This window comes from Haemaphysalis longicornis, unplaced genomic scaffold, assembly GCF_048455015.1.
Source record: "Haemaphysalis longicornis isolate Haplotype H1 unplaced genomic scaffold, Haemaphysalis longicornis Haplotype H1 scaffold_4, whole genome shotgun sequence".
NCBI lineage: Eukaryota > Metazoa > Arthropoda > Arachnida > Ixodida > Ixodidae > Haemaphysalis > Haemaphysalis longicornis.
In genome coordinates, this window is record NW_027526361.1 from 51,365,673 (window position 1) to 51,392,914 (window position 27,242).

General features: G+C 48.6%; 1 protein-coding gene across 1 annotated transcript; it reads left to right on the forward strand.

Moving 5' to 3' along the window:
- The first annotated feature begins 16,570 nt into the window (after positions 1-16,570).
- LOC144179748 (F-box and leucine-rich repeat protein 13-like) lies at positions 16,571-23,103 on the forward strand. Its single transcript, XM_077708188.1, has 2 exons — positions 16,571-18,268; positions 22,434-23,103. Exons 1-2 carry the CDS (start codon positions 16,571-16,573, stop codon positions 22,689-22,691), a joined length of 1,956 nt encoding a protein of 651 aa, XP_077564314.1. The 3' UTR covers positions 22,692-23,103.
- Positions 23,104-27,242: the final 4,139 nt, after the last annotated feature.

Consider the following 27,242-nt stretch of genomic DNA (forward strand, 5'->3'; position numbering starts at 1 on the left):
ATGACATATTACATCAACTGCAGAAAACCGTCGCCTGCTGTTGCCAGCGCTACTATAGCGCCTGGCGGCATTTAAGAAACCAAACGGCAAGCGCAACGAAAGGTTCCACTAGATAGGTTCCACGTTCCGCTTGACACGCTCGTGGAGTAGGGAAACGTGATTCTGGAAAGGTTGCAGTTGGGTGCCTCGATTTTCTCGCGTCTACAGCGCTGGCATCGAGGCACCCGACTTGGAGCAGTGGAACGCGGTAAATTTAAATTGACTTAAGCAAACGTCTAGCATGTTATCTTTTTGGTTTAAAATCTGTGAAAAGTGGGGCAGGGAGTCGGATATCGCAGAAACGTCTCGCCCCTTCCGACGGCGGCCCGCAGCCAGTGAGCACAGACGGCGTCCGATGCTAATTGTACGAGGGCTCTCTGAAGGTCGGGATCGGAGCTGAGCAGGCATGTCCCACAGGGTTCTAGTGGGAGGATCTGGACATGTGATATAAAGGAACAATTTCCGCATGACGTGAGTGAAGGATGCATGGTTCTGGCACCGTTTCCACGTATCCTTATAGGTGTTGGGGTATATACGACTTCAGGGTATGGGATTCGGATGAGTATCGGCCTGCAGTTGCCTCCAGGCGCTGGATTGGCGCTTATTCAGAGTGGAGAGGAGGGGAGCGTCGGTAATTTAGAAGGAAGTAATGGATGATGTGTCGATACGAGTAAATGACATCGCGGGTCATCCCGATGAGGGGGGGGGGGGGGGCGCATTGCAGTCGATGTCATCCCAAAAACTCAGCCGTCTGGCGGCGACATGAGGGGGCTCATTTCCCGGCAGTGGCGAATGCGCTAGCATCCAGACTATAGACCGGTGCTTGCGTAGCGACCAGAAGGACGGGTTGAAGAATGCAAGCAGCAAAGCCAGATACACGACCTTTGGCAAACTTTGGAAGGGCAGACTTGGAGACACTTGCTAACTGTGGCGGTTGTGGTCGCAACGGCCAGGGCAATGGCTGTTTCTTCGCCGTACACGGCGTGGGAGGAGGGTATGGATGCAAATGTAGCCTAACTGCCATCAGAGGGGACTGATGCAGCGGTCATGGCAGGTTTGTAGGCATTTGCCGCATTAAAGACGTAGTAGGTCAGGGGTAGAGTGAGTGCCACGTATTTTGTGCGAGGACGTGGCCCGAGCGCGACATCTTTCTTCGGGGAAGACAGGGTGCATGTTTCGGGGTAAAGGGCAGACGTAGTTGCAACCCCGCAAGTAAGCGAGCAAGTCGATTTCCTTGGGTGAGGACAGTGGAGCTGAGATGTTCAGCTTAGCTAGGAGATTTCGGCCACACGATGACCCGCGAAATCGGATAGTATAAGATAACAGTGATTCCGCACGAAAGAAAAAAAAAAAGCCTATAGGTGCGAGATAGCGGCGCTTTTTGAAGGTCCCCACGCAGCCTACGCTACTCCTCAGCCTTTTACTATTGCGCGCATCATAGGCAATACCTGAGTGAATTGGTGCCTAGAACATTACTTTGGGCGCTTCATTGTATGATAATTGTTTTATTTGGAAGAGGAGAACCTGAGATGGCCGGTGTGGGACCTCAGGTTCCACCAGACCGTTAGCTATACGCTGAAGCGGGTTGATGTGACTAAATGTTGAGGGTGTTCGAGAATGTCCCTACACAGAGCTTCAATATCGGAATGTTGAAAAACGCTAGTCGTGTCGATGTGGATAAAAAACGGAGCGGCGAAGAATGGGGTGTTGCATGTTAGCTTCACACACGGAGACACAAAATGTGAATATGAGGAAGGGGGGGGGGGGGGGGCAGTGGTGCCAAAGCCGTTCTTCCAGTCAGCAAGGGTCCGCCATTGGGTGAATTAGCCGCCCAGATATACAGTACAGCCCACTTATAGTAAACCCGGTTTTAATGAAATGCCGACTATAAAGAACAAACCTTTGTTTCCCGTTACCATTGGTACACATACATTTTAGCGAAAAACGCATATAACGAAGTGATTTCCGTTTCCCTATGTGTTCGTTAAAAGCGGGCTGGACTGTATTTGTAAGCATGGTACCCGCCAACACAGCCACTATTACTGACTGAACATTTAAAATGCTGGGTACGACAGAATGCTTCATGTGTATTCCAGGTTTTTTTTTTTTTTTTTGATAAAACGTGGTGGCGCCAAAAAAGTTATCGCCCTTGCTGCTAGAGCTGAACCGCATCAAGCGTCCAAAATGCCTTGCGTATTGACATGGCGAGTGCTTATATTGGGCCATAATTTAAACTACGGAGATGACAAATTAATGAAGATGACGTTCATAAGGCCACACACCAGGAATTTTCATGTAATACGATTCATAAATTTTTTGACGAGCCGTCATTTCCCAGATGTCGCTCAACGAATCTATCTGCGCGTTTCCGCCAACCTAGCCAAGTAGCACTTCCTGGTTTAAAAAACGCCATCTTTCTTCGAAAAAAAAAAAACAGAACAAAAGCAAACAAAACAAACAAAAAAAAACCCAGCAGGTAACGATGTGGGTAAAAACGGTGTAAATTTAACCTCTCGGCAAGAAATGAAAAGCACAAACGAGCTTGAGCTAAGAATACTTGAATTTTATGACAAATTAAAGTGTGGAACTTTCATCAATACGGTATGCGAGCACACACCCAAAAATTTCATCTGGAAGGACATCTGCCTATACGAGCCATTTACTGGATTGAGACGGCTATAACGCGGAAACCGGAGAGCGTTGTTTCAGGCCGCTGACGTAGTATTCGCGTGAATATTTTATAACCATGGTGCCGAGAGGATGGGAAAACTAGCAAGTTAATCTTCGACGGCGGGGAAAAAAAAAGCGAGATTGGATAGCTGTAACGTACGGGGTCAGTCGACGCTTCGTGTATCCATCCTGCCGGCGCAAAGCTTCCACGCCGAACTTCTCGCCGTCGATGCCCTTGCTTCGCGTTTTAGGGAGGTCAGTTTTACGACCATCAACGCGTCTGCCCGGCGCCGCGGGCTCACGCGTGCAACGCTTCGGGTAGGCCCCGTTTACGACGACGCAGAAAGGACAACGCGAGTTCAACGATGTTGTATCTGCAGCGAACCGTGCGCTGCGTGTTACTGCGGAAACGACGTCGATTATTGATTTTTAAATTTTCTTATTTTAACACCGAAGCTGTGGAGCAATTCGTTGATTCCGGTGTTTCACAAAACTCAGCATAACAGTATAAAGAAAAAGAATATCAGCGGCACCGGCAGAGTTCGAACCTCTGTCTGGCAGATCAACAGAGTTAGAGTTAGTCGTCTTACCCACTCGGCTACGACCATGAGTTTCTTTAAACACGAAAGTGTTTTATTCCCGTATACACCAAGATTTGAATGACATCATAACCGTCACATAAGTGCCGCCAGTTCATCGAAGCAAGCGGCCTGTAAAGGGTGCACCCCTGCACCCAAGAGTCTTCTTGCGGGGGAGCAACCTTTTGTACTGTTGTTGTTGTTGTAAAATTTATTATGAATAGGACGGCACTAGGCCTGTTGCGGTGGGAGGGGGAAAAGGGAAGGGGGTTACGTGCGGCGCACTATGGAGGCTTCACACGCAAATGTCCACAGTGAGAGTAGAATTCTCTTGTGGTCGTGTGTTGGCCGGATCCAGTCCTCGTATGTTGATACAGATGACGGGCGATGTTTGTCACGTGCGTCCTTCAGTCCTTCACAGTCCCACACCAGGTGACGCATGTTGGCCGGCTGGGCGGCCAAGCACACACTACACTGGGGCGGCGAGAAAGGTGGCGGGTTCGGCTGCTTGGAGTACTTCTGTGCGTGGTTCCACCTTGCCACCACGTCCTCCGTGACGGCAAAGCCACTTCGTGCTTTCACCACGAACACTTGGGCGCCCCGGGGAAGACCCTTAGGTAGGGGATCCTCAAGGGGTGGTACGTGGGTCAGGAGCTCTTTGGACCTTTCAAGCTTGTTCCTTCTTCGCTTCTCTTCAGGGCTATGACTCAGGGCTTTGAGAGGAGTGAGCTCAAGCTGCGAGTGGTGGGGAGAGCGAGCCTCACTGGCCAGCCTGTGCACAGTCTCATTGCCCGTGTTGCCAGAGTGTCCGGGTACCCAGAGGACCTTGACATCAATATTTCTGTCCCGTTGTAGTTCGCGGCAAGTCTGCTTTATGGCATATTCCGTGGAGGTCACTCGTGGAGGTCCAACCAGGTTTTTGAGTGCCGTAGCACTGTCCGTTAAAACCCTGATCCGTCGTACTTGCTTGGTGCCATCTGTAGACAAGAATTCAATCACCCAGAGGAGGCTAAGGTGAATGGCTCGGAGTTCGAGTTCTGTGGTTGAGGGGGTCTCTTCTAGAAGGAACCTTTCTGAGCGGTGGGCCCCGTCCTCTCTTCTCGCTGCCATAGCTGCGATTCGGGTCTCGGGGTCCCATGAGCAGTCTGTATGGATGCGTAGCTCCTCCGGGTCAGGTTTATGTGCGTTAAGGGCCTGTGCTATTGTTTTTCGCTGTTGGGCGTATTTCTGTACGTTTGTCTTCCGCGATAGTGGCTTGAGGTCTGTTATTTGGATGTCTTGCCACGGAGGAATGTGGGGTGGAACATCTTCTAGTACGGCTTGCATCTGAGGGTCTTCATGTAGTAGGAGCCGCTGTCCTTGGAGAGTGTTCTGACGGCGGTCAGCCGCACCTTTCCGTCGATCATTTATTAGCTCCCGCAAAGGTGGGAGTCGCGCATAACGGTACAGTTCGTCGATGCGCGTGTGCCGTGGCAGGCCGGTCACTACTCGCAGAGCAGCTCTATACATCGTTTCGAGCTTTTCAGTTTGTGCTTTCGTCAGGCGGTAGCACAGAGCACCATACGTGGCGCGTGAGACGAGCACGGCCTGAACTAGAGTGCGGGCTACCTCCGACGTGGCTCCTCCAAATTTGCTTGCGAGTCGTTTGATAAGGTGGAGGAGTTTTTTCCATGTAGGCGCCAGTTGTCTTAACCATTCGGTTGCACCTCCCCGCTCCGCGATGGGTATACCGAGGATCCTGATCCAGCCTGCGTCTGGTCGCTTGAGTGGTCTCCTCTCTAGCGAAAGGGATACCTTGGCTCGTTCTTCAGGAGTGCCTCCGATCAGGATATACTGTGTCTTCTCGACCGACAGCTGCATGCCGGTATGCTCGAGGTATCGCTCCAGGGCGGAGAGTGCCTCCTGCAGTGCGGCCACAGCCAACTCCGTCTTTTTGTGGTCAGGGGCTTCAGTCCAGATGGTAATATCATCTGCGTACAGAGTAAAATGCACACCTAGAATTTTTGAGAGTTCTTGGGTGAGCCCACGCATAACCACATTGAAGAGTAAAGAGTACGTTATACTTAGGGTTGCTTCTTTTGGGGTTTTATATTTTAACATGAAAGTGTTTTATGCCGGGATGCACCAAGATTTCACTGGCGTCATATCCGTCACGAAAATGACGCCAGTGCACCTTTGCCGAAGCGACCCGCCAGCAGGACGCCGCTCACCAAGCACACCCCTAAGACAGCCGCCGAACCGCAAATAATGCTCAGCTGCACATTTCGCTGCACATTTAACTTTCGTGTTTTACCGATTCCTATGACAGAGGAATAAACCGCAATTTTTTTTCCTTACTGCATGGAAAACTGCAATTATTACAGCCTACAAAAGCTATCAGTCATCCAAGATGCATATCACTGCAGCTAAAATAAGCCGTCCGTCAAAACTCCGGCAAGAAGACGCACGCGTCCAACAGATGCAGCCATTCTTGCGGGTCACTTTGCGCCGCATAAATGCTCCCCACCAACGCAGCCTGCTCCCGAAAAATGGACTTCGTTGGGCGAGGGGGTTCCGCATGCCTGTCAGTCATGCGGCATGTCCACAAGTTATACGATCCAACCACAACAAATATATTGTAGGGCACTTTAGTAGCACCTCGAAAAGGCAAGAACCAAATTGTATGAGGGGTAATGTCCATGTCCTTTTTAACAGTTCCTTGGAAAACATCCCAGAAAAGCACCCGATCCCGGCACAAAACAAAACAATGATCAATGGTTTCAGGTTGATTACATAAGCGGCTATTGTCAGACCGAGGAATATACATTCCCTTCCCGCGTAACCATGTTTTCGTTATTTACACATAAATATACACGTTATGCAGACTGTTACACATGATTCAGGCGTAGCCATGACAGCGGATGTCTCGGGTACATGTTTTGCGTGCGAGATAACAATGAACGTAAATCCAAGCAGAAAAACAGGAAGTAAAGAGCAAGAACAATAACAACAGCAACACCGGCTATGCAGTAACAAATGCTGATGGAATTCTGTGGGACTTATAAGCCGGCGCTAATCTCTCCTGAAAAGGGGTTGGTCAAATGAGGCATAGATGTGCTGGCCTGTTGGGAGCTCGATTTTTTTTTTCATAGGCTTAGAAGTTTCCCTGTCTGCGCCTCTCCTCCTTTTCCTTATAGCGCTTCAGTGCAAAGAGCCAAGCGGCTTACTCAGCCGGCTGTGACTGCGGGGAGAGGAATCATGCCATCTACTCGACACAGAACACTCGATAGGGTACGAATTGCACCTGGGGGCGCCTAGTTTAAGTGTGCGCGCTTAGTTCGTTCGTTCTGCTTCTTTTATTTGATTCTTCTTCACCGTTATAGCAACAGAGATGGAGAAAATGTCGCTGCGGCAGGGAAGAAGAAGCAAAGCGGCTGCGATAGCGCACTTACACCTACGTGATGGCCGGGAAGGTTGCGCACAGCTTCGCTACCAGTCTCAGATTCCTTCATTTTTTTTAAAGCCGGGTCAGAGAAAGTTAGCACAAAGTTAGCACAATTCTGCATAGTTCCTCCCTAGACCGCCACGGTGGCTCAGTGGTTAAGGCGTTGTGCCCTTGAGACCGAGGACGTGGTTTCGATTCTCGGCAACCGCGGGCGCTTTTCTGGTGAAGGCCAAAAGCGAAAACGGCGAACGTTGAAGATCCCCGGGTGGTCAAAATTAAACCGGAGCCCTCCGGCGCGCCTCATCGCCTGCGCAGCGTCGGCGCGTTAAACTTCATTATCAATCGATCAGTTCCTCCCTCAGTGTAGACATTTTTATTCTTTAAACTTGGATAAAGTGGGGACACATTTTTAGCTGTGTTTCGCACGCGCAGTTGGGCCATACTGGTGTCGGCGCCAGTTATATAGGGGATCATGTCATAGCCCACCAATGAAATTGCTGATAATGCGGTAATGCCCAGCATTTTTTAAAGCGAAGCTTTTTACCTCTACCCCCGAAGGTTTCTGTCACGACCGTTCGTGTCAACACAAAACTCCCGCGAACAAATACAAGAAGTTACTGGCACCACCAGGAAGCTAACCTGGAACGAATAGAGAAACGGAGCTACCGCCCGTTGTCTTACCGATTGAGCTACGAGCCCACACAGAGGAGGGCGAGACAGACAGTGCACTCACCGGGAACATCTGCGGGTTCACCCTCTGCGTTCTCGCTGAATGCCACGCGATAGCGTCACGCGACATCTAGCCCCCGCTGTGCGTTCCGCCCACGGCACATGTAACGGCCGTGTGCGCGCCTTTCGCATGCGCTAGGAGTTGTAAAAATTAAAGGAAGCTCACAGCAACGCATGGCATCGCACTTCTCCGTCTCTGCTGCCGCTGACGGAGGCGACGAGATCGGCGGAAAAGACGGAGGAGAAGTGAGATCGTATAACACCGGTTTCAGTTTCCTTTGTTTTATAAAAAAAAGAGCTTCCACTCATGTGCTTCACCAATACAATACAACTCAACCAACCACCGTTCATGAATCATGCATTGATTTAACTTCAGCAAGAAATATCTCTTTGAAGTAATAAAGGGTGTGTTTAAGTGCATTTCACCTTCCTCTGTTCTCACTGCTTGTAGAGCCACGCGTGTGGGTAATCGTTGTGGGCGTCGTTTACAGCTTCGCTTTCCAACCACATTCACAGGGGGGATTGGCGCGCATTTTTTTCCTACGACGTTTGCGTTGTGTTCTGAAATCGTCGACGAGGGAGTAAAACAAAAGGCTGTTCCTCGTTCGCCTTCCTGCATACCTGCGACGCCTACGCGTTCTAATCGCAGCGTGTTATGTTTGCAAAGGCACTCGTTGCCACAACGGCACCTGCGTCCTTGGCGTGCTGAGAAAATATGCCCCGAAGCGTGTTCCCGTTTATCTTCGACCGTTGCGGCTGGGAGTGGAGTTAAAAGGTTCCTGCAACGCTTTTTCAACTTTTTTTTTCTAAATCCTAAATGCTTTCAGAACGTAGTTAACCAACACATCAAGTACTTAGAATTGGGGGTCACAAAGTACCAAAGCTAAAAATTACTTCTAAATGCCCCTAAGATAATTTTGAAATTGCCTCAAAAGATTTTACTCTCTTTCCTGGTCTTGGCGTTCTTCGGTCGCTCGCATTGCGTCATTACAGCGGTGTAGGGTCTATTGGCCGGCTTTCTTTCAATAGCAACAACTAACGCATTCGATAGCCACTTTAAAGTCCACAAAAGCAAAGCTGAGACAGAAGGCGGATCTGCTGTGACGAGCAAATCACGCAGTGCCGCTCCGTACTTGGGTTACTGTAGCTTTCACTATGCTTCCCCACAAGAAGGAAAGAGTCACAGCGTTTATCGGTCTCTTTAATCGGGGAAGTGCAGCGCATGCGGCTGCGTTTGCTTTGGTCTGTTTGAAAAGTCAACTGACCAATTGGGTCCGCGGCGCTGAACAGAATGGGCGCGAAGTTTAAAATTCCCATGTAAGACGGCCAGCTGGAAACTGGGCTGTAGCTTTGGAACCGAAGAGGGAGCCTCAGTGTAAGCCGCACAAAAATTTTGTTGTCTAGGGCGTATCTCCGTAACTGTCTATCACTAAAGTTGTGTACCTAGGGTGTAGCTGGGTTAGCCGATCGCTGAGACAGCAAGGTTCCCCCTACCATTTCGCAAATAAATGTTTTTAAGATTATAAAAACTGTGTTTCCCTAGCGTAAATACAGTTTTCTTTGTTGTCATCCCGTCATCGTCGTTTCGTTGCCCGGTCTTCTTCGCCATCACCGCCGAGTTCCAGAGCGAAGAGTTTCTGCGTCTAAAAGGAATCGAAAACCTATAGCAACAAGGTTTTACTATGACCATACCCGGCGCTCGCTTCCCAACTTCTCTCATAGTGGACATTGTTTTTTCGAGCAAGTAACTTTCAGAAGCACAAGTAGGCAGTTATGCAATAAAGAAGACAGGTTCGAGGCGGGAGTGAAGAGGCTTCAGCGGGAAGAAAGTCTAGCTCGAAGCGCAGTGTATGAGAGGGTCCTTAAGAAGGAGTGGAAATAAGACCACCCAGAAACTTCCTTCATTATCTTGCAGCTACATCATGTAGTAATTTGTGCGGGGGGTGCGTGATCTGAGAATCAAGTGAGAAAACAGCGCAGCATGGACACAGCCAGCGTGGAACCAGATATGCCGTGCTGGCGTACAGTTACTAAAAGCATCTTGCCGTGGTGGAAGTGCTGCTCTCTCCGGCTCCATCTACGATGATTTTTTTCATTACGGATATGGTGACACCGAGCAAGCGAGCCGAGAAACATGACGCGGCGCCCTGCACCGCAATTTGCTGACCAAATAAAATGCGCGGAGAAAAGGCTATGCGCGTTCGCGCCGTTGGAGCGAATGTCCTAAAAGCTCGCTCTGCGTGCGCGCGCATGTTGCGGGAGTTGCAGAGTTTTACCAGCTACCGTGCACAGCCGCTAGCCAACTATTATCAGCTAGGTGTTCGCATCACAGCAGTAAATATTATTAATGAGTTAACTCTTGAACGGTTACCCCACTGCCTTAAAGGGACCATGCAGACAAAATACAAGTTTGCTTTATTCGAAAGATTTCGCGTTTTATAGTGCCCCCAGCGCTTGTCCAGCAGCAAATGATGTCGTATTCACTGAGAAATTAACCAGTTTAAGTTAAAATTTTGATTCTCCCGCCAAATCGTGTGTTTTCGAAACGTCAGCAATGAGGTCAGAAAAGCCGGTATTCAAACAAACTTCCAGTGCGTCATTAAGCTCTGCAGCCTTGCTTGCCGTCAGCCCTCCCAGATGGCGCTATTATACTCAGCGGGTCTCAGCCATGAACCGCTGTCCACTGTTGCTTTGTTTCTGCCCGTATTTGCACCTGGCTTGTTTTTGTTAGTGTAGAAAGTAATCGTTTCGTGAAACATGAGGTATCCTCGACAAACAGGGTCACGTAAGACAACGTCACTTACGCCAATCGGTTAGTGTCGGGTAAGACAACTTCAAAGCGGCGGAGCGCTGTGCAGTTGAAACAAGCATAGTGCGCCCAGTACCAACAGCAGTGCGCATCGGTACTTCTATGCTTACGTGTATTTTCGCAACTTTCATTGTTTATCGCACCATTCTTACTGCTGTAAAATGAATATGTATTCCATTTAAGCGCACATATTTCGTTCTGCAAGCTTAATTTGCGATTGTTTTTACCGGCCTCAGTCAATTTCACAGCAGGGCTCATATGACATCAAAGGTTCTGTTGTGGTGAATGAGCTAGTGGGTCGCATGGCCATTCCTAATTATGCAGCTTATTTGAGCGAAGTGTGCGTTAAGAGTGGTGTCCGCATGATTCTAACCAGGCAATCTTTCAAATGAACCAATCTTATGTTTTGTCCGCATGACCGCTTTAAACTCCATCGCACTGTAGCTTCTGAGCTAAATAAAAATCAAATTTAGTAAGCTTTGTACGTCGAAGTTACGCCTGGACTATGAGCCGCTCCGTGAAAGAGGGCTTCGGGATCAGAAATGTTTACACACGACCGTTCTAGTTTTCCGCCTTCATTAGAAAGTTCTTAGGTCACCTAAGCACTTCTTATGCGTTGTGAATGCCAAAGCATCAATGGATCGCCTCGCTGAAAACGGTAACGTGCAGATGAGTGCAGTGAGGCAGTGCGATAGCGTCCTGTTTAGGGCGATTCTTTTGACGAAAATCTAGTGGCGGTGTTTCCCGTATACAAAAACATGCCGATAGCACATATACCCAAAAAAAGATTAGCCAATATAATAAATGACCATTATTGTTAAAGTCTGACGAAGATTACAAACACAAACGAGCAGGAAATGCTTACAAGCGCTTCGCCCAAAAACTGTAGAAAGGAGGGGGAAACTAATGAACTCCCAAGTGCGCACATAGTCAATGAGGCTATTGGTTACATCCAGCTGCAGACTTCTGTTTTAAAGACGGTAGTCTTTCTTGGGCTGGTAAACGCAGAAATTTTGGTCTATCTGTATGTTTGTCTGTCTGTCTGTCTGTGACTCGATTCAGCCCGCCGGCCAAAGTGGAACAGGCTGCGCAATAGTCTTATATAGTCACAGCTAAATCTACCCGTCTCAGTCCGGTGTAATGTTCATACTTGTCAATATTGTTGAACAAGAACAAGACATTACGTAAATATAAGGCAGAAAATCAATACATGAGTGATATTTGCAGTGTTCCTTTATTAAAAATTCTTGAATGCTTGGTCTTTGCGAAAGAAAATGAAGCACTACATCAACTGAAGAAAACCGTCGCCTGCTGTTGCCCGCACTACCTGGCGGTATTTAGAAAAATCAAACGGCAACAGCAACGAAAGGTTCTACTAGATAGGTTCCACGTTCCGCTAGGAACGCTCGTGGAGTAGGGCAACGTGGAACTATAAACGTTGTAGTAGGGCGCCTCGATTCACGCGCGTCTCCGCCGTACGGCAGCGCTGGCACCGAGGCAACCAATTTGGAGCAGTAGACCGCGATAAATTCAAATTGACTTGAGCAAACCTCTAGCGTGTTATCTCGGGAGGAACGAGACAGGAGAGGAACAGCATGAGAGGTGAGCGGGAAAGAGAAAAGACGCATTTACTTGGCAGGGCCGCCAGTCGGCTATCATCTTTATTCGACGTTTGCAACGAAAGGAGCAGATACGCGGCCATTTTTTTTCGTACAGGCGCAGCCCCTGAAGGGTCGTATAAACGCTAACATTCATTTCAGATTATTCATCTCTTACAAGCGTAACTGAGCTAAAACAGCGTGCTTCTCTTCCACTTCTAAGTCACCACCGAAAGCTTGCCCGAATAGCACTCTTTCATAAATATTATTACACACTGTCACCCAACAAATACGTCATAAGTCGCGCGAGCTTTTCGAGCAGAAGCAAAAACACTTTCCAAGTATCGTATACCGGCCCAAAACAGTCACATTTGCACACTCTGTTTTCATTGGGACAGCCAAATATTGGAACGATCTTCTGTGCACAGGAACTGGCGCATATTAGAGATTCGGTACAATTCAGGCAATCACTGTTAAAAATACAAGCCGATTGACCTAGCTTAGTTTGCGTGCATTGCTTTCTCCCTGATGACACGTTTTCGATCATCTGCATGTCTTTAAAATTGCTTTGGTCCTTCTTTTGGGATCTTAATTTTTTTTTTCATCCCTTCCGCTTTTTCTTTTTCCCTTTATGACGCGTGACCCCACTATATCAAATCAATTGCCTGTCAAGTTCGCTCATGTATCACTCACGTGATTTTTTATATGTGAATTATTTTTATTTTGTCTGCGCGTCTTGAACTTTTTGACATTCCTTCCGCTCTTCATTTTTTGCCCTTGTGACCCGCGCTCCCCTGCTGTTTTTCAAGTCAATTGTTTGTGAAGTTCTTTGTTAATATTTCGCGTGGTTTTTACCAGTGAGTTTTCTTTTGAGCGCACCCCTCAAGTAATGCCTGTTGTCCAGGCCTTTGAAGTACTAAATTAAATAAATAAATAAATAAATAAATAAATAAATAAATAAATAAATAAATAAATAAATAAATAAATAAATAAATAAATAAATAAATAAATAAATAAATAAATAAATAAATAAATAAATAAATAAATAAATTAGAGCGTACTTCTTGGGTGTATTAAAAGTACCACCAGCCTTTCACACACGATTTATTTTTAAAGAGAAGCTTTCGATGGCATACTGATGACGCTCGATGTCGCACCAAACCGCACTGCAGGACAACCAACTTTACACACCGGGTTTCGCAAAACGGTGATGATGAACAGCGAATGCACATCAAGCGCTTCAATTTAAAAAACTCTTCCCGTGGTAGGAATCAATCCTCGGTCTTTTGCGTTATGACGCCGACGTCTATGCAATTGCGCCATTGCGAGCGACATGGTCGAAGCAGTTCAGGGTTTGGACTTTGACTCAGGTTGCATGGACGAAAGCTTCGCGTTGTAGCCATCTTTCTCTTAAGAAATGGGCTTTCATTTTTTTCAGCCGTATTTGTTCGCAAAATTCGTCCCACAGCAGCACAGAGAAGCAACAATAACAGTTTTAAATTGCGATGCACTAGCCCCTTATGCCTGAGCTTTCCCTATTTGTTCACTATTTCTTCGCTCGCATGTCCGACTGCCTCGTATGTTTATATGTTCATTGTTTATTATTTGTGCTCGCATCTTTAAGGAGTTCATCTGTCCACTACTTCCTCGCTCGTATGTTTAATCAGTTTACCTATTCATTCCTCGTTTGCTCTTACGTTTACTCAACTTAATTACTCCTTAACTTTTTACGTATTCATTATTCGTTTGTTCTAATGTTTAATAAGTTCTCTAGTTCCTGTCTACTCAACTTATTTGCTCCTTATGTTTTTACTTATTCATTATTCGTTTGTTCTAATGTTTAATCAGTTCTCTAGTTCTTTGCTTGTTCGCCCCCATGCAAATTGGGTTCACTTGCACATTGTTTATTTGTCCATACGTTCAATCAGTTAACTTGTCCACTGCTCGTTTGCACTCACGTTTAGTCAGTCTACCTGTACGTTATGTTGTCTGCACCATGTCTAATCAGTTTACAAGTACAATGTCGGAGTAGCTTACCGGTTTACTCTGCCCTACCTACTTCTTCGCTTTTAGCTCCTTGCCTTTCGCCACTGTTACCTATCCACTTTCCCTCCCCGCCACACACTCTCTCTATCCCCCCTACACCCAATCCTATTCTTTAATCGGCCGGTTGAGGTGTCGGCGCCACGCCAGCCAGTTACCGGCCACTATCTCCCCATCCCCCACCCCAACAATCACCTCCTCCTCCTCCTTCTCCTCCTCCTCCGCTTTTCTTTCTTCCTCCTCTTTCTTTCTTTCCTTTCATTTCTTTATTTTTCCCTCCTTTCTTCTTCTTCTTCTTCTTCTTCTTCTTCTTCTTCTTCTTCTTCTTCCTCCTCCTCCTCCTCCTCCTCCTCCGAAACAAGAGCATTGTCCCTATGTCGTCAATTCATTTTAGGAACCGATAAACGAACTTCTACCGGGCGCTGTGCCGCAAGCTGGCTGTGGGATGTAGGATAATAGGGGCCCTCTCAAGGTATTCGTAAAACTAGGAATTCCCGCGGCACCTGATATTTCAGGCCACCAGACCGTAATGAGGATTGCGTCCTTCTGTTCCCCGATAGGTGCAAGCTGGGTACTTCTTGCGCGGTGCGTAACGTTAATTACTGTGCCCCGCACACAAACCGATATAAAAGCAACCCAATTGCTCTTCTTTTATCAGGAAAAAAAATGCGTAGAATTGATAAAGGAGAACACCTTTATAATAAAAAATACCACAGGTAAAATTTCTTTACAGTTGCTGTGGCTCGAAGCTAGGACGTCAGCATCAGAACCAGCGGCTTAATACTCTATGCTGTGGAGGACGAATAGCGGGTTCGTTTAAGGAGTTGCTCAATATAATAACGGCAGTGTTCAAAGCGAATCAGTAGATGGCTCTGGGCTTGTGCAGGATGTACCGAGCTTGTACCAACTTCAGAACAGAATGTACAGAGGAAAAAATCCAAGGAGCGATATTCCGTTCCAAGATAAGTACAAGGTTGCCACTTCCGGTGCGATACAAAATGTTAAATGAACATGTTAATATGCCACGCCGCACCTCCAAACCGACTTAAAGGATACTCAAACTACTTTTAATTACAAAAAAAAACGCACAGAATTGAGATAAGAGAACAGTTTACAATGAAAACCCACTTGTCTTGAGCTGATTTATTGGCATTGCTGGAGCTCGAACCCAGGGCGTTCGTCCCAAATCACATGATTCTACCCACTTCTTTCCCAAAAAAAAGCGGAGCCCTTTTAGCAGTTGAATAAAAGAAGTTGGTGGCCAATTTCGTGGCCAATCCCCCCCTCAGGTGGACTGGCCACGAAATGGGCGCAAACGAAGAGAAAAAAACTAGGCTCGGGATTAAAAGAAATATAATGAATGCACTTGAAGTACTAGTTTAAGAAAAAAAGTTAATATCAACGGGAATAAAAAAAGATAATAAGTAGACTGCTAGAAAATGAGGTACGGCATGAGAGAGGGCACACCAACTATAAAATATACACTAATGAATAAGGAAAGGATCGAAAGAAGGACAGCCGTGAAAAGTACGTAAAGAAATGAAGCAAGGAGATGCGGTAGTGAAGGAGAGGCCGTGAGCGGGAGGGCAGTGAGAACAGGTGCTTACATGTTTTATAGAGCGGCCCGCCATCTTGATCTAGCGGCTGGCACGGTAGACGGCGAGGTTCAGAAATGTATGAGCCTACAGCGCGGCAAAGATCCCCGCGGCAAAAACCCAGGACTTTCGCCCCGAATGATAATATTATAGGAGCAGACAATGGGTGGGCCAATTGATTAATAGTGTGGTTCCAAGCGAATCAGTGGCGCAGGATGTACAAAAAAAAAACATGCCGGGCCTGTACCTGCAAGGGAACGGAATCTCGCATGCAAGAAGGTTAAGCTAGTAGGATGATGATAATGATGATAATGGTGTGATAATGATGGTGCTTGTGGTGGTGGTGGTGGTGACGGTGCTGATTATGGCAACGGAGGTGGTAGCCAACGAGCCCAATCTCACAGTGCGAGATTCGGGAAATAATAAAGTCGTGTGTTCCATGCAGAAAATTGGTCCGGAAGGTGTATTTGGCTGATTTATATTTCAAATCACCTGGTATTACTGGATCAGAATTGCTCTTGAGATGTCATGAACTGCATCCTGTAACCAACATTTACCATGGGGTAGCACGCGTCCTTTAAAGTGAAGCTTGAAATGATCGAATCTTCTGAAGCTCTGGCCATAATATATCCGGAAAAAGAATCATATTTCAAGAATGCTAAGAAAACATACAAGTTTATCCCACACAAGGCTAAGTATATGAACGTTCCTTTGACTTGTGGTCAACACACTCTGTGTTTCCTGCCTCTTCCAGCGTTATCAAGCTTGCATAGAAATTTTCATTGGCTTTGTTATAAGTAGGGTTCCAACAATCACAGTTTTTTATTTTGTGTTCGTGTATTTTCTGCCAACTTCCTAATATACGATTGCAATTTTAGTTGCAATTTTTGCATTATTGCTGAATTTGTTTTATTTTTTTATTTGCTTCGACGTTTTGTTGATTACTTTGTTAGTTGGTCATGCGAGTCACGTGCGTTGTCGCGAGCTCCCAACGCGCGCTGGGCGCGCTCCTGCGCACCTCGAGGCGTGAAGAAGAGGCCAACTGGCCTAAAGCCGCCGCATCCTTGGAGTTAATTAACTACGCCATGGAAGACCCACCGAACGCGGACGGAGCAGACAGCGATGGACCGCGGCTCCCGGGCACGGATAATGCTTCTTCCACAGCCCCTTCGGCGTGGGAAGAGCAGCTGGAAGTCGTTACCGACGGTACCGCCGTGAACAGCGTGCCTTCATCGAGTAATCTCGCGACCGCCGCTGAGGAGTTGGTTCCCCTGCTAGGAGTCTCTTCCAGAAGCCCTGCCCAAAGCATTGAGCCTTCCGCGTCCCACGAGGCTGTCGCAGCATCCGAGTCCGCCTCTCGGCTAGGGGTCTCTTCCGAGGGCACTGTCGCGAGCAGGGCGCCTACCGCCACTGCAGAGACTGCCACGGAGGCAGCAGGGCCCAGCTCCCGGTCGTCGTGCACAAGTGAGTCATTGCTGGCAGGAATCGACAGCCTGAACCCCGAAATTATGCGGCTAATCTTCGCCTACCTCGAGGTGCAAGACCGCGGTCGCGCGGCGCAGGTATGCAGCGCCTGGAGGGCCATCGCCGACGAGCGCGGCATCTGGACGAACGTCGAAGCGCGGCTACGGCTCACAGACCGCACCACGACTGCGCTCGAGTGCGTCGCTCGGCGCGGTATCCGCAAGGTCAAGGTGCTCAGCTTCAAGGACGGCCTGTCCAAGCTGCTCGAATTGCTGCCAGACATGAAGACGCTGGACCTGTCCGACTGCTACAACCTCAACGACAGGGCCGTAAACGAGGCCTTCGGGGAGCGCCAGTGCGCGACGATGGCGAGCCTCAACATGAGCTGGTGCTCTCAGCTGACGGACTCCGCCATCGACTGCGTGACGAGGCAGTTCCCCAGCCTGGAACAGCTGTACCTCATTGCTTGCGAGCGCATCAGCGACCTTGGCATGGGCCTCATCGCTGCCAGGCTGGCGAGGCTGAAGCTGCTGGAGATCAAGGAGTGCGAGATATCCAACGCCGGCCTGAAGCAGCTCGCGGGCATCTCCGATGACGGTCAGCTGTCGGTCTCCACGGGCGTCAGAGAGCTCACCTACCTGGGGCTTGAGGACTGCGCGCTCGTGTCCGACGCCGGCCTGGAGTACGTGAGCTTGGGCATGCGCAACCTAGCGAACCTCGACCTCAGCATGTGCCTCAACGTGAGCGACGCCGCACTGGAGTGCGTGTCGAGGATAGCCACGCTCAAGAAGCTCGTGCTCGTCGGCTGCGAGGATTTGACGGTGCAGAGCATTCAACACCTAGCCGCCGGTCGGTTTTCGCTAAGCACGCTGGACATAAGCTTCTGCAACCACATCGACGACGAGGCCATCTCGAACGTCTGCCGTGGCCGCGGGCTCCTCCGTCTGACAAAGCTCAACATGAACGCGTGCCCCATCACGGACAACGGTTTGTCCGTCGTGGCGCAAAATTTGGTCGACCTCACGGAGCTCAACATTTCTGAGTGCGAACTTGTCTCCAAGGATGGGATCGCTCTGATCGCGACTCATCTCCGGAGGCTGCGCACGATCCACATGCGACTCTGCACGGGCTTGACGAACGCGGCCCTCAAGCAGCTGTCGCGCATGCCCCGCCTGGAAGTTGTCAACCTGAAAGGCTGCAGCAAGATCACTGGCAGGGGCATGGCGCTCATGGCCGCTGGCGAAACCCCGTCCAATGTTTTGGAGATGGACATCAGCTTCACCAATATCGGGGACACCGGCCTTCGCCACATCGCACAGGTGAACACTCCGTAACCTTATAAGCAGCCTTTCATATAACGCCGACAGCTGGGGCAGTTCAGATCCTCCAGTTACCTGAGCTATAATTAAAAACGAGGTGGTTCTTTAAATGAGGATTTAAGTGTGTCGTGAACGCCAAAATAACGACCGTTTAGGTGAGTAAATAAATCATGAAAATGGCTTGATTTCGTATCTAGGCAGGTTAATTTAGGCTTCATTTTTTTCTAGGCTCGAATACGCACTACAGGCTTGTTTATTTTTTAATCTAAACACTCAAAAAGTAAAATTTTGTGAGCAGTTGAAGCGAATTACGAACTCTGCTTTAAATAAAAACTCTGCTTTAACAAACATGTGCTATTTCACTGTTTTTTAGGGCCGGTGGGCTTTTTTAAAAATACAGATTGCATACTTCTAGCAGCGTGGTACGGGATACTTGTTTACGCCGACTTCGAGAGACGTGTGTATTTTTCCGTTCTGAATAATTGTCACTACAGTAAAAGCTGGTTAATTCGAACTCGAAGGGGACCATAAAATTGTTCAAATTGAGCGGAGTTCGAAATAGCGGGCGGTCGCTAGAATGAATGAAAATCGGGCCACACTGCATGGGCAGAACACAGTCACCGCTGGACTTGTTATCGCGAATTAGGCGCTACTACACGTTTGTGGCAGGTGATTTTGTAAATAATGTTTCGTAAATAATAATGGCATGAGCCGGAGCACTGGCGCCGGTGGTGCGGCGCTCTCTGTAGAAGCGAAATAAGCTGTTGCAGGAGCGTAGCGCGCGCGCCACGCTGTTGTTTTTCTGTTTCGTTGCTTCGCACATCTAGTAAATTTGGTTTTGTTTGGATCAGAACCACGTTGTAATCACTCTGGTCCGACTTCTGCGAGGAGCGATAGAAACCACGGGACACCAGTTCGAATTAACCGTTCTGGATACCGACGCATTCGAATTATCGGGAGTTTTCTCCCATTGAAATATACAGGGCTGTGCCGGGACCAGGCCGTGAGTTGCAATTAACCGGAAGTTCGAATTAACTGAATTCGATTTAACGGCCTTTTTAGCTAAGAAAAAATAGCCGTTTTAAAGAGGAAGTAGCCAATTTTATTTGTAATAAAACTGCTCCGACCGCGTCGAAATACCGCATTCGTATAGACGTCGGCTTAACAACACCCAGGTTCGATTGTGACCTTGGGAGAAGGAGAAGGAATCAACGTTTAATGGAGCAGTCAATGTTGTTGGGTCGACCGCTAGGTGGGGGACCTCCTTAGCAGCCTTGAGGAGTGTTTTTTTTTCTTAAGGTGTTGGAGGTTCCTTCAGTTATCATCGTCATCGTTTTGTGAAACTTATTGCATAAAGTAGTCTTTCCTGCAGTGCATTTAGGCACCACATCGAACGCCATAGGTGAGGCATAGAGAGATTTTCTTTTTAGCGAGACATAGAAAGATTTGCTTTAAACGTTGCACTGCTGCCAAGAACACAAAATGAAGAGAAATACGGCTTAAACGGGAAATATTTTATGCGCAATGGAAAGGAACTGCACGAACCTGTACTGGCTTGATACTCTTATGATTTAAGGTTGAGTTCCGCATATCGGTGGTTGCCTGACATACGGCTAACAGCGCAGGGCTCGGGATGAATGAAAAACACAATGCAGGCGCTGACTAACAATTCCGCATTTTTTTTTTTTTGCGGTCTGCAGTATATAAAAGCACACTAATGACGTCACAACATTAAGTTCAAGAAAAGAGCAGGAAATAACAGAAGAAAGATAAGGAAAGAGCATGGAAATAGAACACGATCTTCCCGACGGTGTAGGCAACACTACTCTAATACTGTAGTCACCGGCATTCGCCATCAAAGTATTCGAGTTCTTTCTTGAGCAGCGCAACAGAGGGGTAAAACCAGTTTCACCATTCTTCGCTTTCATGTATAGGCCCAAAAAATCTCACGTGAGCGCGAGTTCAAGTAACGCGTGTGTGCTTTTGTGCTTGCAATAACCACTTGATGAGAGACCACGTTGCCTACCGCGACAACATGGTCCATAAAATCATTTTAAGATGTGCTACCGTGTACACTGGACAGACAGCAAGATGCATAAATGGACGCCTAAAAGAGCACTCGTATTCCTTTAGGTGTCGCCACTGGCAGCACCTTGATCCGCACTACAAGTCTTGTGGGTACGCACCACATTTTGAGAGCGCAAAAGTACTCAAGCGGTATTCGGACTCGCGCACGCGTGAGAGTTCTGAAGCCCAGATGATAGCGAAGAACGGTGAAAATGGTGTTAGTCCGTCTTTCTCTGTTGCGCTGCCCCGGAAGTAACTCGAATACATGGATTGATCCATAGTACCGGATTTGTTTTTGCGTACAGCATAGTGTTGTTTAATGTTCTATAGTGTTATGTACGCACAGCTAGGCTTCATGCCCTCACCAATGACATGCCCATTTTGTTGGTGGGAGATACAAACGTGGACGTCTCACGATCCAATGCGCCCTGTCTGTTATCCCCTGTTGTCGGGCGCTGTTGGCGTGTTACGTAGATAGTGGCTGCGTATACGACGCGGGAGGAAAACGGTCAGCCCCATGTTTGTTCGCTAGAATAAAGCTTGTGTCCTTCTCTAATTGGCTAGGAAGTACGCTCAATCAGAAATTACAGCGAACGTGTTTTATTTCGTGTACTCCTTGGACTGCGCCCAGCTTTGTTGGTCGTCCTTCTTCACAGAGTGGGCAACACTATTTTTTTTCTTATTTTCCATTCTTTTATTTATTTTATCTTGGTATTATGACGCCATTATCGTTTTAATTAACACGGAAGTGTTTTATTCCCGGATACACCAAGATTTCGCTGACATGTATTCCATGTATTCCAATCTACAAGATATTATTAGTTTGCTAAGAAGTTGACTACAGACTCATTAACAGTTTTTTTTGGTTGGGCAGTAATGCGGCCCCCTTTTTTTCTTTTGTTGATTTTTTTTGGCTCGTTTACTTGTTGTCTGAAGTGCTGACCACCTTGTCTTTGCTTTTTACTCGACGGGGCCAAGGGCTAGTCAAGCTGTCTAGTACAGAATGTGTTCCTTGGGCCCGCCACTTTATACGAAAATATTTTTATATATAGATGTACATAAGTGGAAATAACGAATTCATTCAATTCATTCATTCATATCCGTCACGGAAATGACGCCAGTACAACATAGCAAGCGGCCTGTAAAGGGTGCATCCCTGCACACAGGGTCTTCTTGTGGGGAAGCAACCTTTAGTACTACAGGGTACGTTATACTTAGGGTTGTTGTTTTCTGGTTTTATATTTAACACGAAAGTATTTTATGCCGGAATACACCAAGATTTCACTGATGTCATATCCGTCACAGAAATGACGCCAGTACACCTTTGCCGAAGCGACCCGCCAGCAGGACGTCGCTCGCCAAGCACACCAACAAGACAGCCACAGACCCGCAAATCAGGCTCAGCTGGAGTCTTCGCTGCAGATTTCACTTTCGTTTTTTACCGATTCCTATGACAGAGGAATCAATCACAGTTTTTCTATATATTGCAGACCTCAATAAATATGCCCGGATGTTCGTCAGTGCCTGCACTGTCTTTTTCTTTCGTTCACGCCCCGGCGTTGTTTTCACAGATAATGTTCTTATGAGACTCGAAGAACTTTCGGGGCGTCGCACTAGGCAGTGCAGGGGCCGCAACGTCAGTGTGCTATTCAGGTCCTCCGCCATTTTACGCAGACAGTGGAGAGCCCTCTAATGCTTTAACGTAGTCGCTCTTGCGAAAGGCTAGCCCACTGCATGACCCTCTAGACTGGCGCTACAAAACGAAAACACGCATTCCTCGTGTCGTTGCCCTGCACTCGACGCCCGAGCTGCGCTAATGCTTCACTGAGCATCCGTTGGGGAGTGCTACATGCGTGTCAACTTGTGGTCGTGCATGAACGTGGAGCTATCTTGTGATTGCCAGAGAGCCTTGTATTTTGAACGCCCATCCGCCATGGCCCAGCCCCCCCCCCTCCCCCCCCCCTCCCCCCTTCCCCGCCCGATGCTTCCACCAGTGAATCCCAGATCCAAAAAAGCGAAGCAGGGCGGATGTCATGACTCGTGACTTTGCTTTTCATTTGATTCCTGTCTAACTTCCTCTCTTTACTTCCTCGCGCAGGGGATGCAGAAGTTGCGCAGTCTTAGCGTGTGCGGCTGCATGATCAGCGACAAGGGGCTCGGCCGAATAGCTCGCCAGCTCAGTTGTCTGCACACGCTCAAGATGTCGCGCTGCAACGGAATCACCGACAGCGGCATCAAGCTGGTCGCCTGCAACCTCAAGAACCTGAGGTTCATTGACGTCAAAGGCTGCGCACGAATCACGTCGGCGGGAAGGCGGTGTCTTGTCGCCAGACTGCCGCACCTTAAATTCCTGTAAATTTCGGACTATAGGGGACAAGTATTGACAAATCCCGTTTTTAGATAGCTAACAAGCCAACAGCATTTTTATGGCTGGACAAAATATTCGAATGTGCTATATAGCGATATAGCGATAGATTTATCTAATAAGCGACGTAGTTGTATGTTAATTACACGTTCCGGGGCTGGTGCTAAAATTATTGCGTGTGTCGTCGCCGATGGTGCATTTCTAATCTGGAAAATGTGCTCGTGGTTTGTAAAGAATACTTAACACGTTTTGTACATTTTCGATTTTTTTCTCGTAATGTTTCCGCTTCCACTGGTATACCAGCCACTGGCAGTTGTAATGTATGTGTTATGTTTTTATTCGGTTAGGTGGCGCCTTAGACACGGCGCGTAGATTAGTTCGAAAGGAACTTTATCTCGCTCGATACACCCTTCAGGCAGTGATGCCAGATGATAAACAAAAGTCGATAGAGTCCCTCAAAGTCGGCATATTATCCCGGTAGTCAGTATATTCAATAAAGCGTTTCTCCTTGTACTGTTAAACACTGTTAAATAATCAGTCACAACTCTTTATGTGGAGTTTATAATAAATTTTGAATAGGATAGACATTGAGCTTTGATTGATGTTGTGTTCCTAGTCGCTGCAAAAATCCAAACCTAGAGCTATTTCTGGGAGATAAAGGGGCACGAGTCGGTATGAAAGTGTGAGGGGGAGGGAGGCATTCCCAGGCGGTGCAAAGCGCCTCGGCTGCGACGCATGACAAAAGTGTGAGGGGGGGGGGGGGGGGGCGCAGTGAGACATGCTGGGCAGTGGCGCCGCGCCGCGAGATGACGTAGCAGCGCGTGCCGTCGTGCGGTCGACGATGACGCGTTCAGTTCCTGAGACGCAGTTCGCGGTCGCTTCCTGAGACGCAGTTCGCGCCCCCGACGCAGAAGCTTACCATGGCTGCCGCCGAGAGATCCCACGAGTGAGTGCTGCCTCAGCGCACTGCAGCCCTCAGGAGGGAGTGCTGAGCAACGAATGAGGCAACCGGTGCATGTGCTTCGCGTCCTTTTCGTCGCGTGGCTCATCCGAACCACGTGACATTTGCGCGGGAGGTTCAAAACCGATTAACAAAGGAACATCCTACTCGGCCGCGACGCACTGCGAGATAGCTGAAAGGTAGCGCGCGCCGCCGTGCGTTCGCTGATCACGCGATCACTTCCTGAGACGCAGCAGCTATGTGCCGTGACCGAGACGACTGCCGTTACGCTCAAGAATACCGTGCTTCCACATTTTGAACCTTTTTTGCACAATGCTAAGGTTAGACCAGGCAGCGGGAGAGGTAAAATACATATATCATACACTGGTGCGAAGGTAAATTTTCCGACCCCCCAAAGGCCAGCCCTGAAAAGAGCCTGCCCAGAAATACTGAATGGGTGCGCCTGGTTACGTCTACGCTTTCATTTCATACTACGCACCTTAATTTCCTCCTCGCACGCAGGTGGGTAACGTAAGCAAGCAAGAAATACACAATATGCGCTCGATACAAACAGGCGACAGTTCTCCCATGTTCGCCGATCAGTTCTTCGCCAGCATGAAGCTGGTGAGAAGAACTTCTTGCTGGGCTAGTTGGCGAATAGTTGCCATGTTTTGAAGCGCAGCAAAGAAACATGGACGAAAAACACGGAAAAACTCGTCTACTCTGTTTCTTCGTCCGTGTTTTTTGTTCCGCTTTAAATCATGGCAATGAAGCTGGTGATGTGGTGGCTGCATTCAGCTCGGACAGTGGGAAGTGAGCCCAAGAGAGAAAAGGATCTATTTTGTGGTAGAATGTCCTTGGTTATCCGAGAATATCATCTGTGAGCAGCAATGTTTTAAATGCCGTCGGCCGTTCTCCGTCATTGATGGGGTGGGCGCTTAATGTTTGGTGTCATCACTGACGGTGAAGACGGTCCAAAAAATTCCCTCGCACTTCCCCGAGGGGGAGAGTGTGTAAGTGCGAATGCACGGTTGTTGATTGCGCGATTAAGGTGGATATCGTGATCTTGGAGTGGAGAGGAGGCGCCCAACACCCGCAGTCACTGAGCGGAGAGAGGAGGAGGAGAGTAGCGCCCGCCGTTACGGCGAGCGCCCTCACGCGTCGGAATGCGGAGCGCCCGCTACGCGAGCGAGAGCTCTCCCGCCCGAAGTGGAGAGGAGGCGCCCAACACCTGCAGTCACTGAGCGGAGAGAGGAGGAGGAGAGTAGCGCGCGCCCATCTCCCCCCGTTGCTAGGGAAGACGAGGAGGAAGACGAGGAGCGCGCGCACCCGCAGCTGTTGCTATGCGGACGACGGCGGAGGACGATTCAGGCTCGCTTAAGAAGTGCATTCGCACTTAATACCCTTTCTTTTAACACGAAAGTGCTTTATGCCCGGGCACACAGGATTTCAGTCACGTCATTTCCGTCACGGAAGTGACGTCGCCGGGAAAAGTGCCATAGACACTGCGGAGCATGGATTCGAGCCCATGCCTCTCGAGCTCTCTCGCCGCAGCGGGAGGTACGTGACGCACCGACTGCGCTATCTGAGCAGAGACGTGAGCAGCTCTACAAACGCGCCTTATGTCCTTCCCTATGACTCATTCAGATGGTGCTGCCCTGTAGGAGAGGCGAAGCGAAGTAGCGCGTCATGACGCTAATGCGCGCCGACAGTTGGCGTCTCGATGCCAGCGCCTTCATGTACGGGGGACGCGCGTGAATTGAGGCACCCTCCGCGTTGGCGTTGTTCCCATGACCGTTGTGTTTCAAGCTGCTGTTTCTGTGCATGCCATTTTTGGTTTTGTTGTCCCGGAATAAACTGGTTACTTTTTTTGTTTCTTGCGTGTCGGCGTCACTTCGTCTGGCGGGGTCAGACTCGCGATCCCTTCGCACGTGTAGGAGGTTCCTTTAACATTCAACTGCTCCAGTGAAGGCATCTTTCACGTTCGTATTTTACCAATTCCTATGAAAGAGGGGTCAACCACAATGTTTTTCTTTTTCATTCGAAGGGAATGAAATCAGTGGTTCGGGAATCAGTGGTTTCCCGAAGTCGAGTCTTGATAAACGTTTTGGTTGCGTGTTTCGCCAGCGTATTCACTTCACTTTATTACCTTAACGACTCCCATCTAGAGACATTACATAAACGGGGGGGGGGGGGGGGTGTAACAGATATCCCCAGTGCTTTGCCCATTCGTCATGATTCACTTCGTGGAGACGCGTGAATTTTTTTCGGCTATTCACAGCTGTGTCACACCGATGTAGCGCGTCCAGGGTTTACACTCCTTTTGGCCCTTACAGCGAAGACCTGAGGTTACTTGATAGCCAGGGCGCCCAAAGGGACTGAATAGCAGCTTGTTGCGTGCCTCGAGGTCTTTAAACCGGTAGGGGCTGCGCTTTCCGAGCCAGGCACGGGCAGCTTGCGTAAGAGCAGTGCTAATAGTGCCGTCTTCCGCCCCGATCGCCTTGGGCACGACGCTCCGTCGTCGTCGAAACTGTCGTCCAGCTGGTGCTTGCTTGGCTAACTCTGCCGCCGATGCGGGGACCGCGCGCGAGGAGAGCGGTTGATCTGCACCTTCGTGGCACCGCGTCCCCGCTCGTCGCTTCATCCGCTGTCGAGATCTTTGAACTGGCGCTGTAGGCCGAGAAGCAGCTCGAAGCCCGCCCCTTCGTTGTCCACCACAGGAGGAACTTGTCTTAGAATCCTGAGTAACGGAGTAAGAGATGAGAGAGGGAGAGAGAGAGAGAGAGAGAGAAACACATGGTAATCAACCTTGAAGTTTTGTCTCGCTCATTCCTCGCGGTCAAGAAATCCTCAGCGCATACGCAGCAAGGGGCCCTATTATCGACTCCACAAGTTCGCAGTGAATTCGCCATGTTTTTTTTGCGTAAGCACAACGTCACAATCAGTGACGTGATGCACGTATATATATGACGACATGCAGTGTAATTTGACGCTTAACTCATAAAGATCACAACCAAGGTATCAAATATTGCGCATAAAAGTAATAAAAACTCGTGGGATGTATTATAAAAATTACGACGGTAGCTGAGGCTGGCAAGGCAAACACATTTCTGCAATTAGTCACCCGCCGCGGTGGCTCAGTGGCTAAGGCGTTGCGCTACTGAGCACGAGGTCGCGGGTTCGATTCCCGGCCGCGGCGGCCGCTTTTCTGATGGAGGCGAAAAGCAAAATCGCCCGTGTGTACGAGATTTCGGCGCAGGATAAAGATCCCCAGGTGGTCAAAATTAATCCGGAGCCCTCCACTACGGCGCGCCTCATCGCCTGCGTTGCGTCGGCGCGTTAAACCCTGCAATCAATCAATCAAGATTGGCGTCAACGCCAGAAGGCGATCGAGTAACGTTGATCCAAAAGTGAGCGAAAGGGGAATGTTGAGCTAAAGAATGTCACATCTTTTTTACCGTATCTATTTATTTCTTTCGATCGCTTTTAGTAACATAGTTGAGCTCTCTACTTCAATGCAAGCTTTGTTGCGTTATCACCTTCCCGGCCGCCACCACCGCCACGCTATCGTCTGCTGCCATGTTACAAGTTTATGGCGTGAT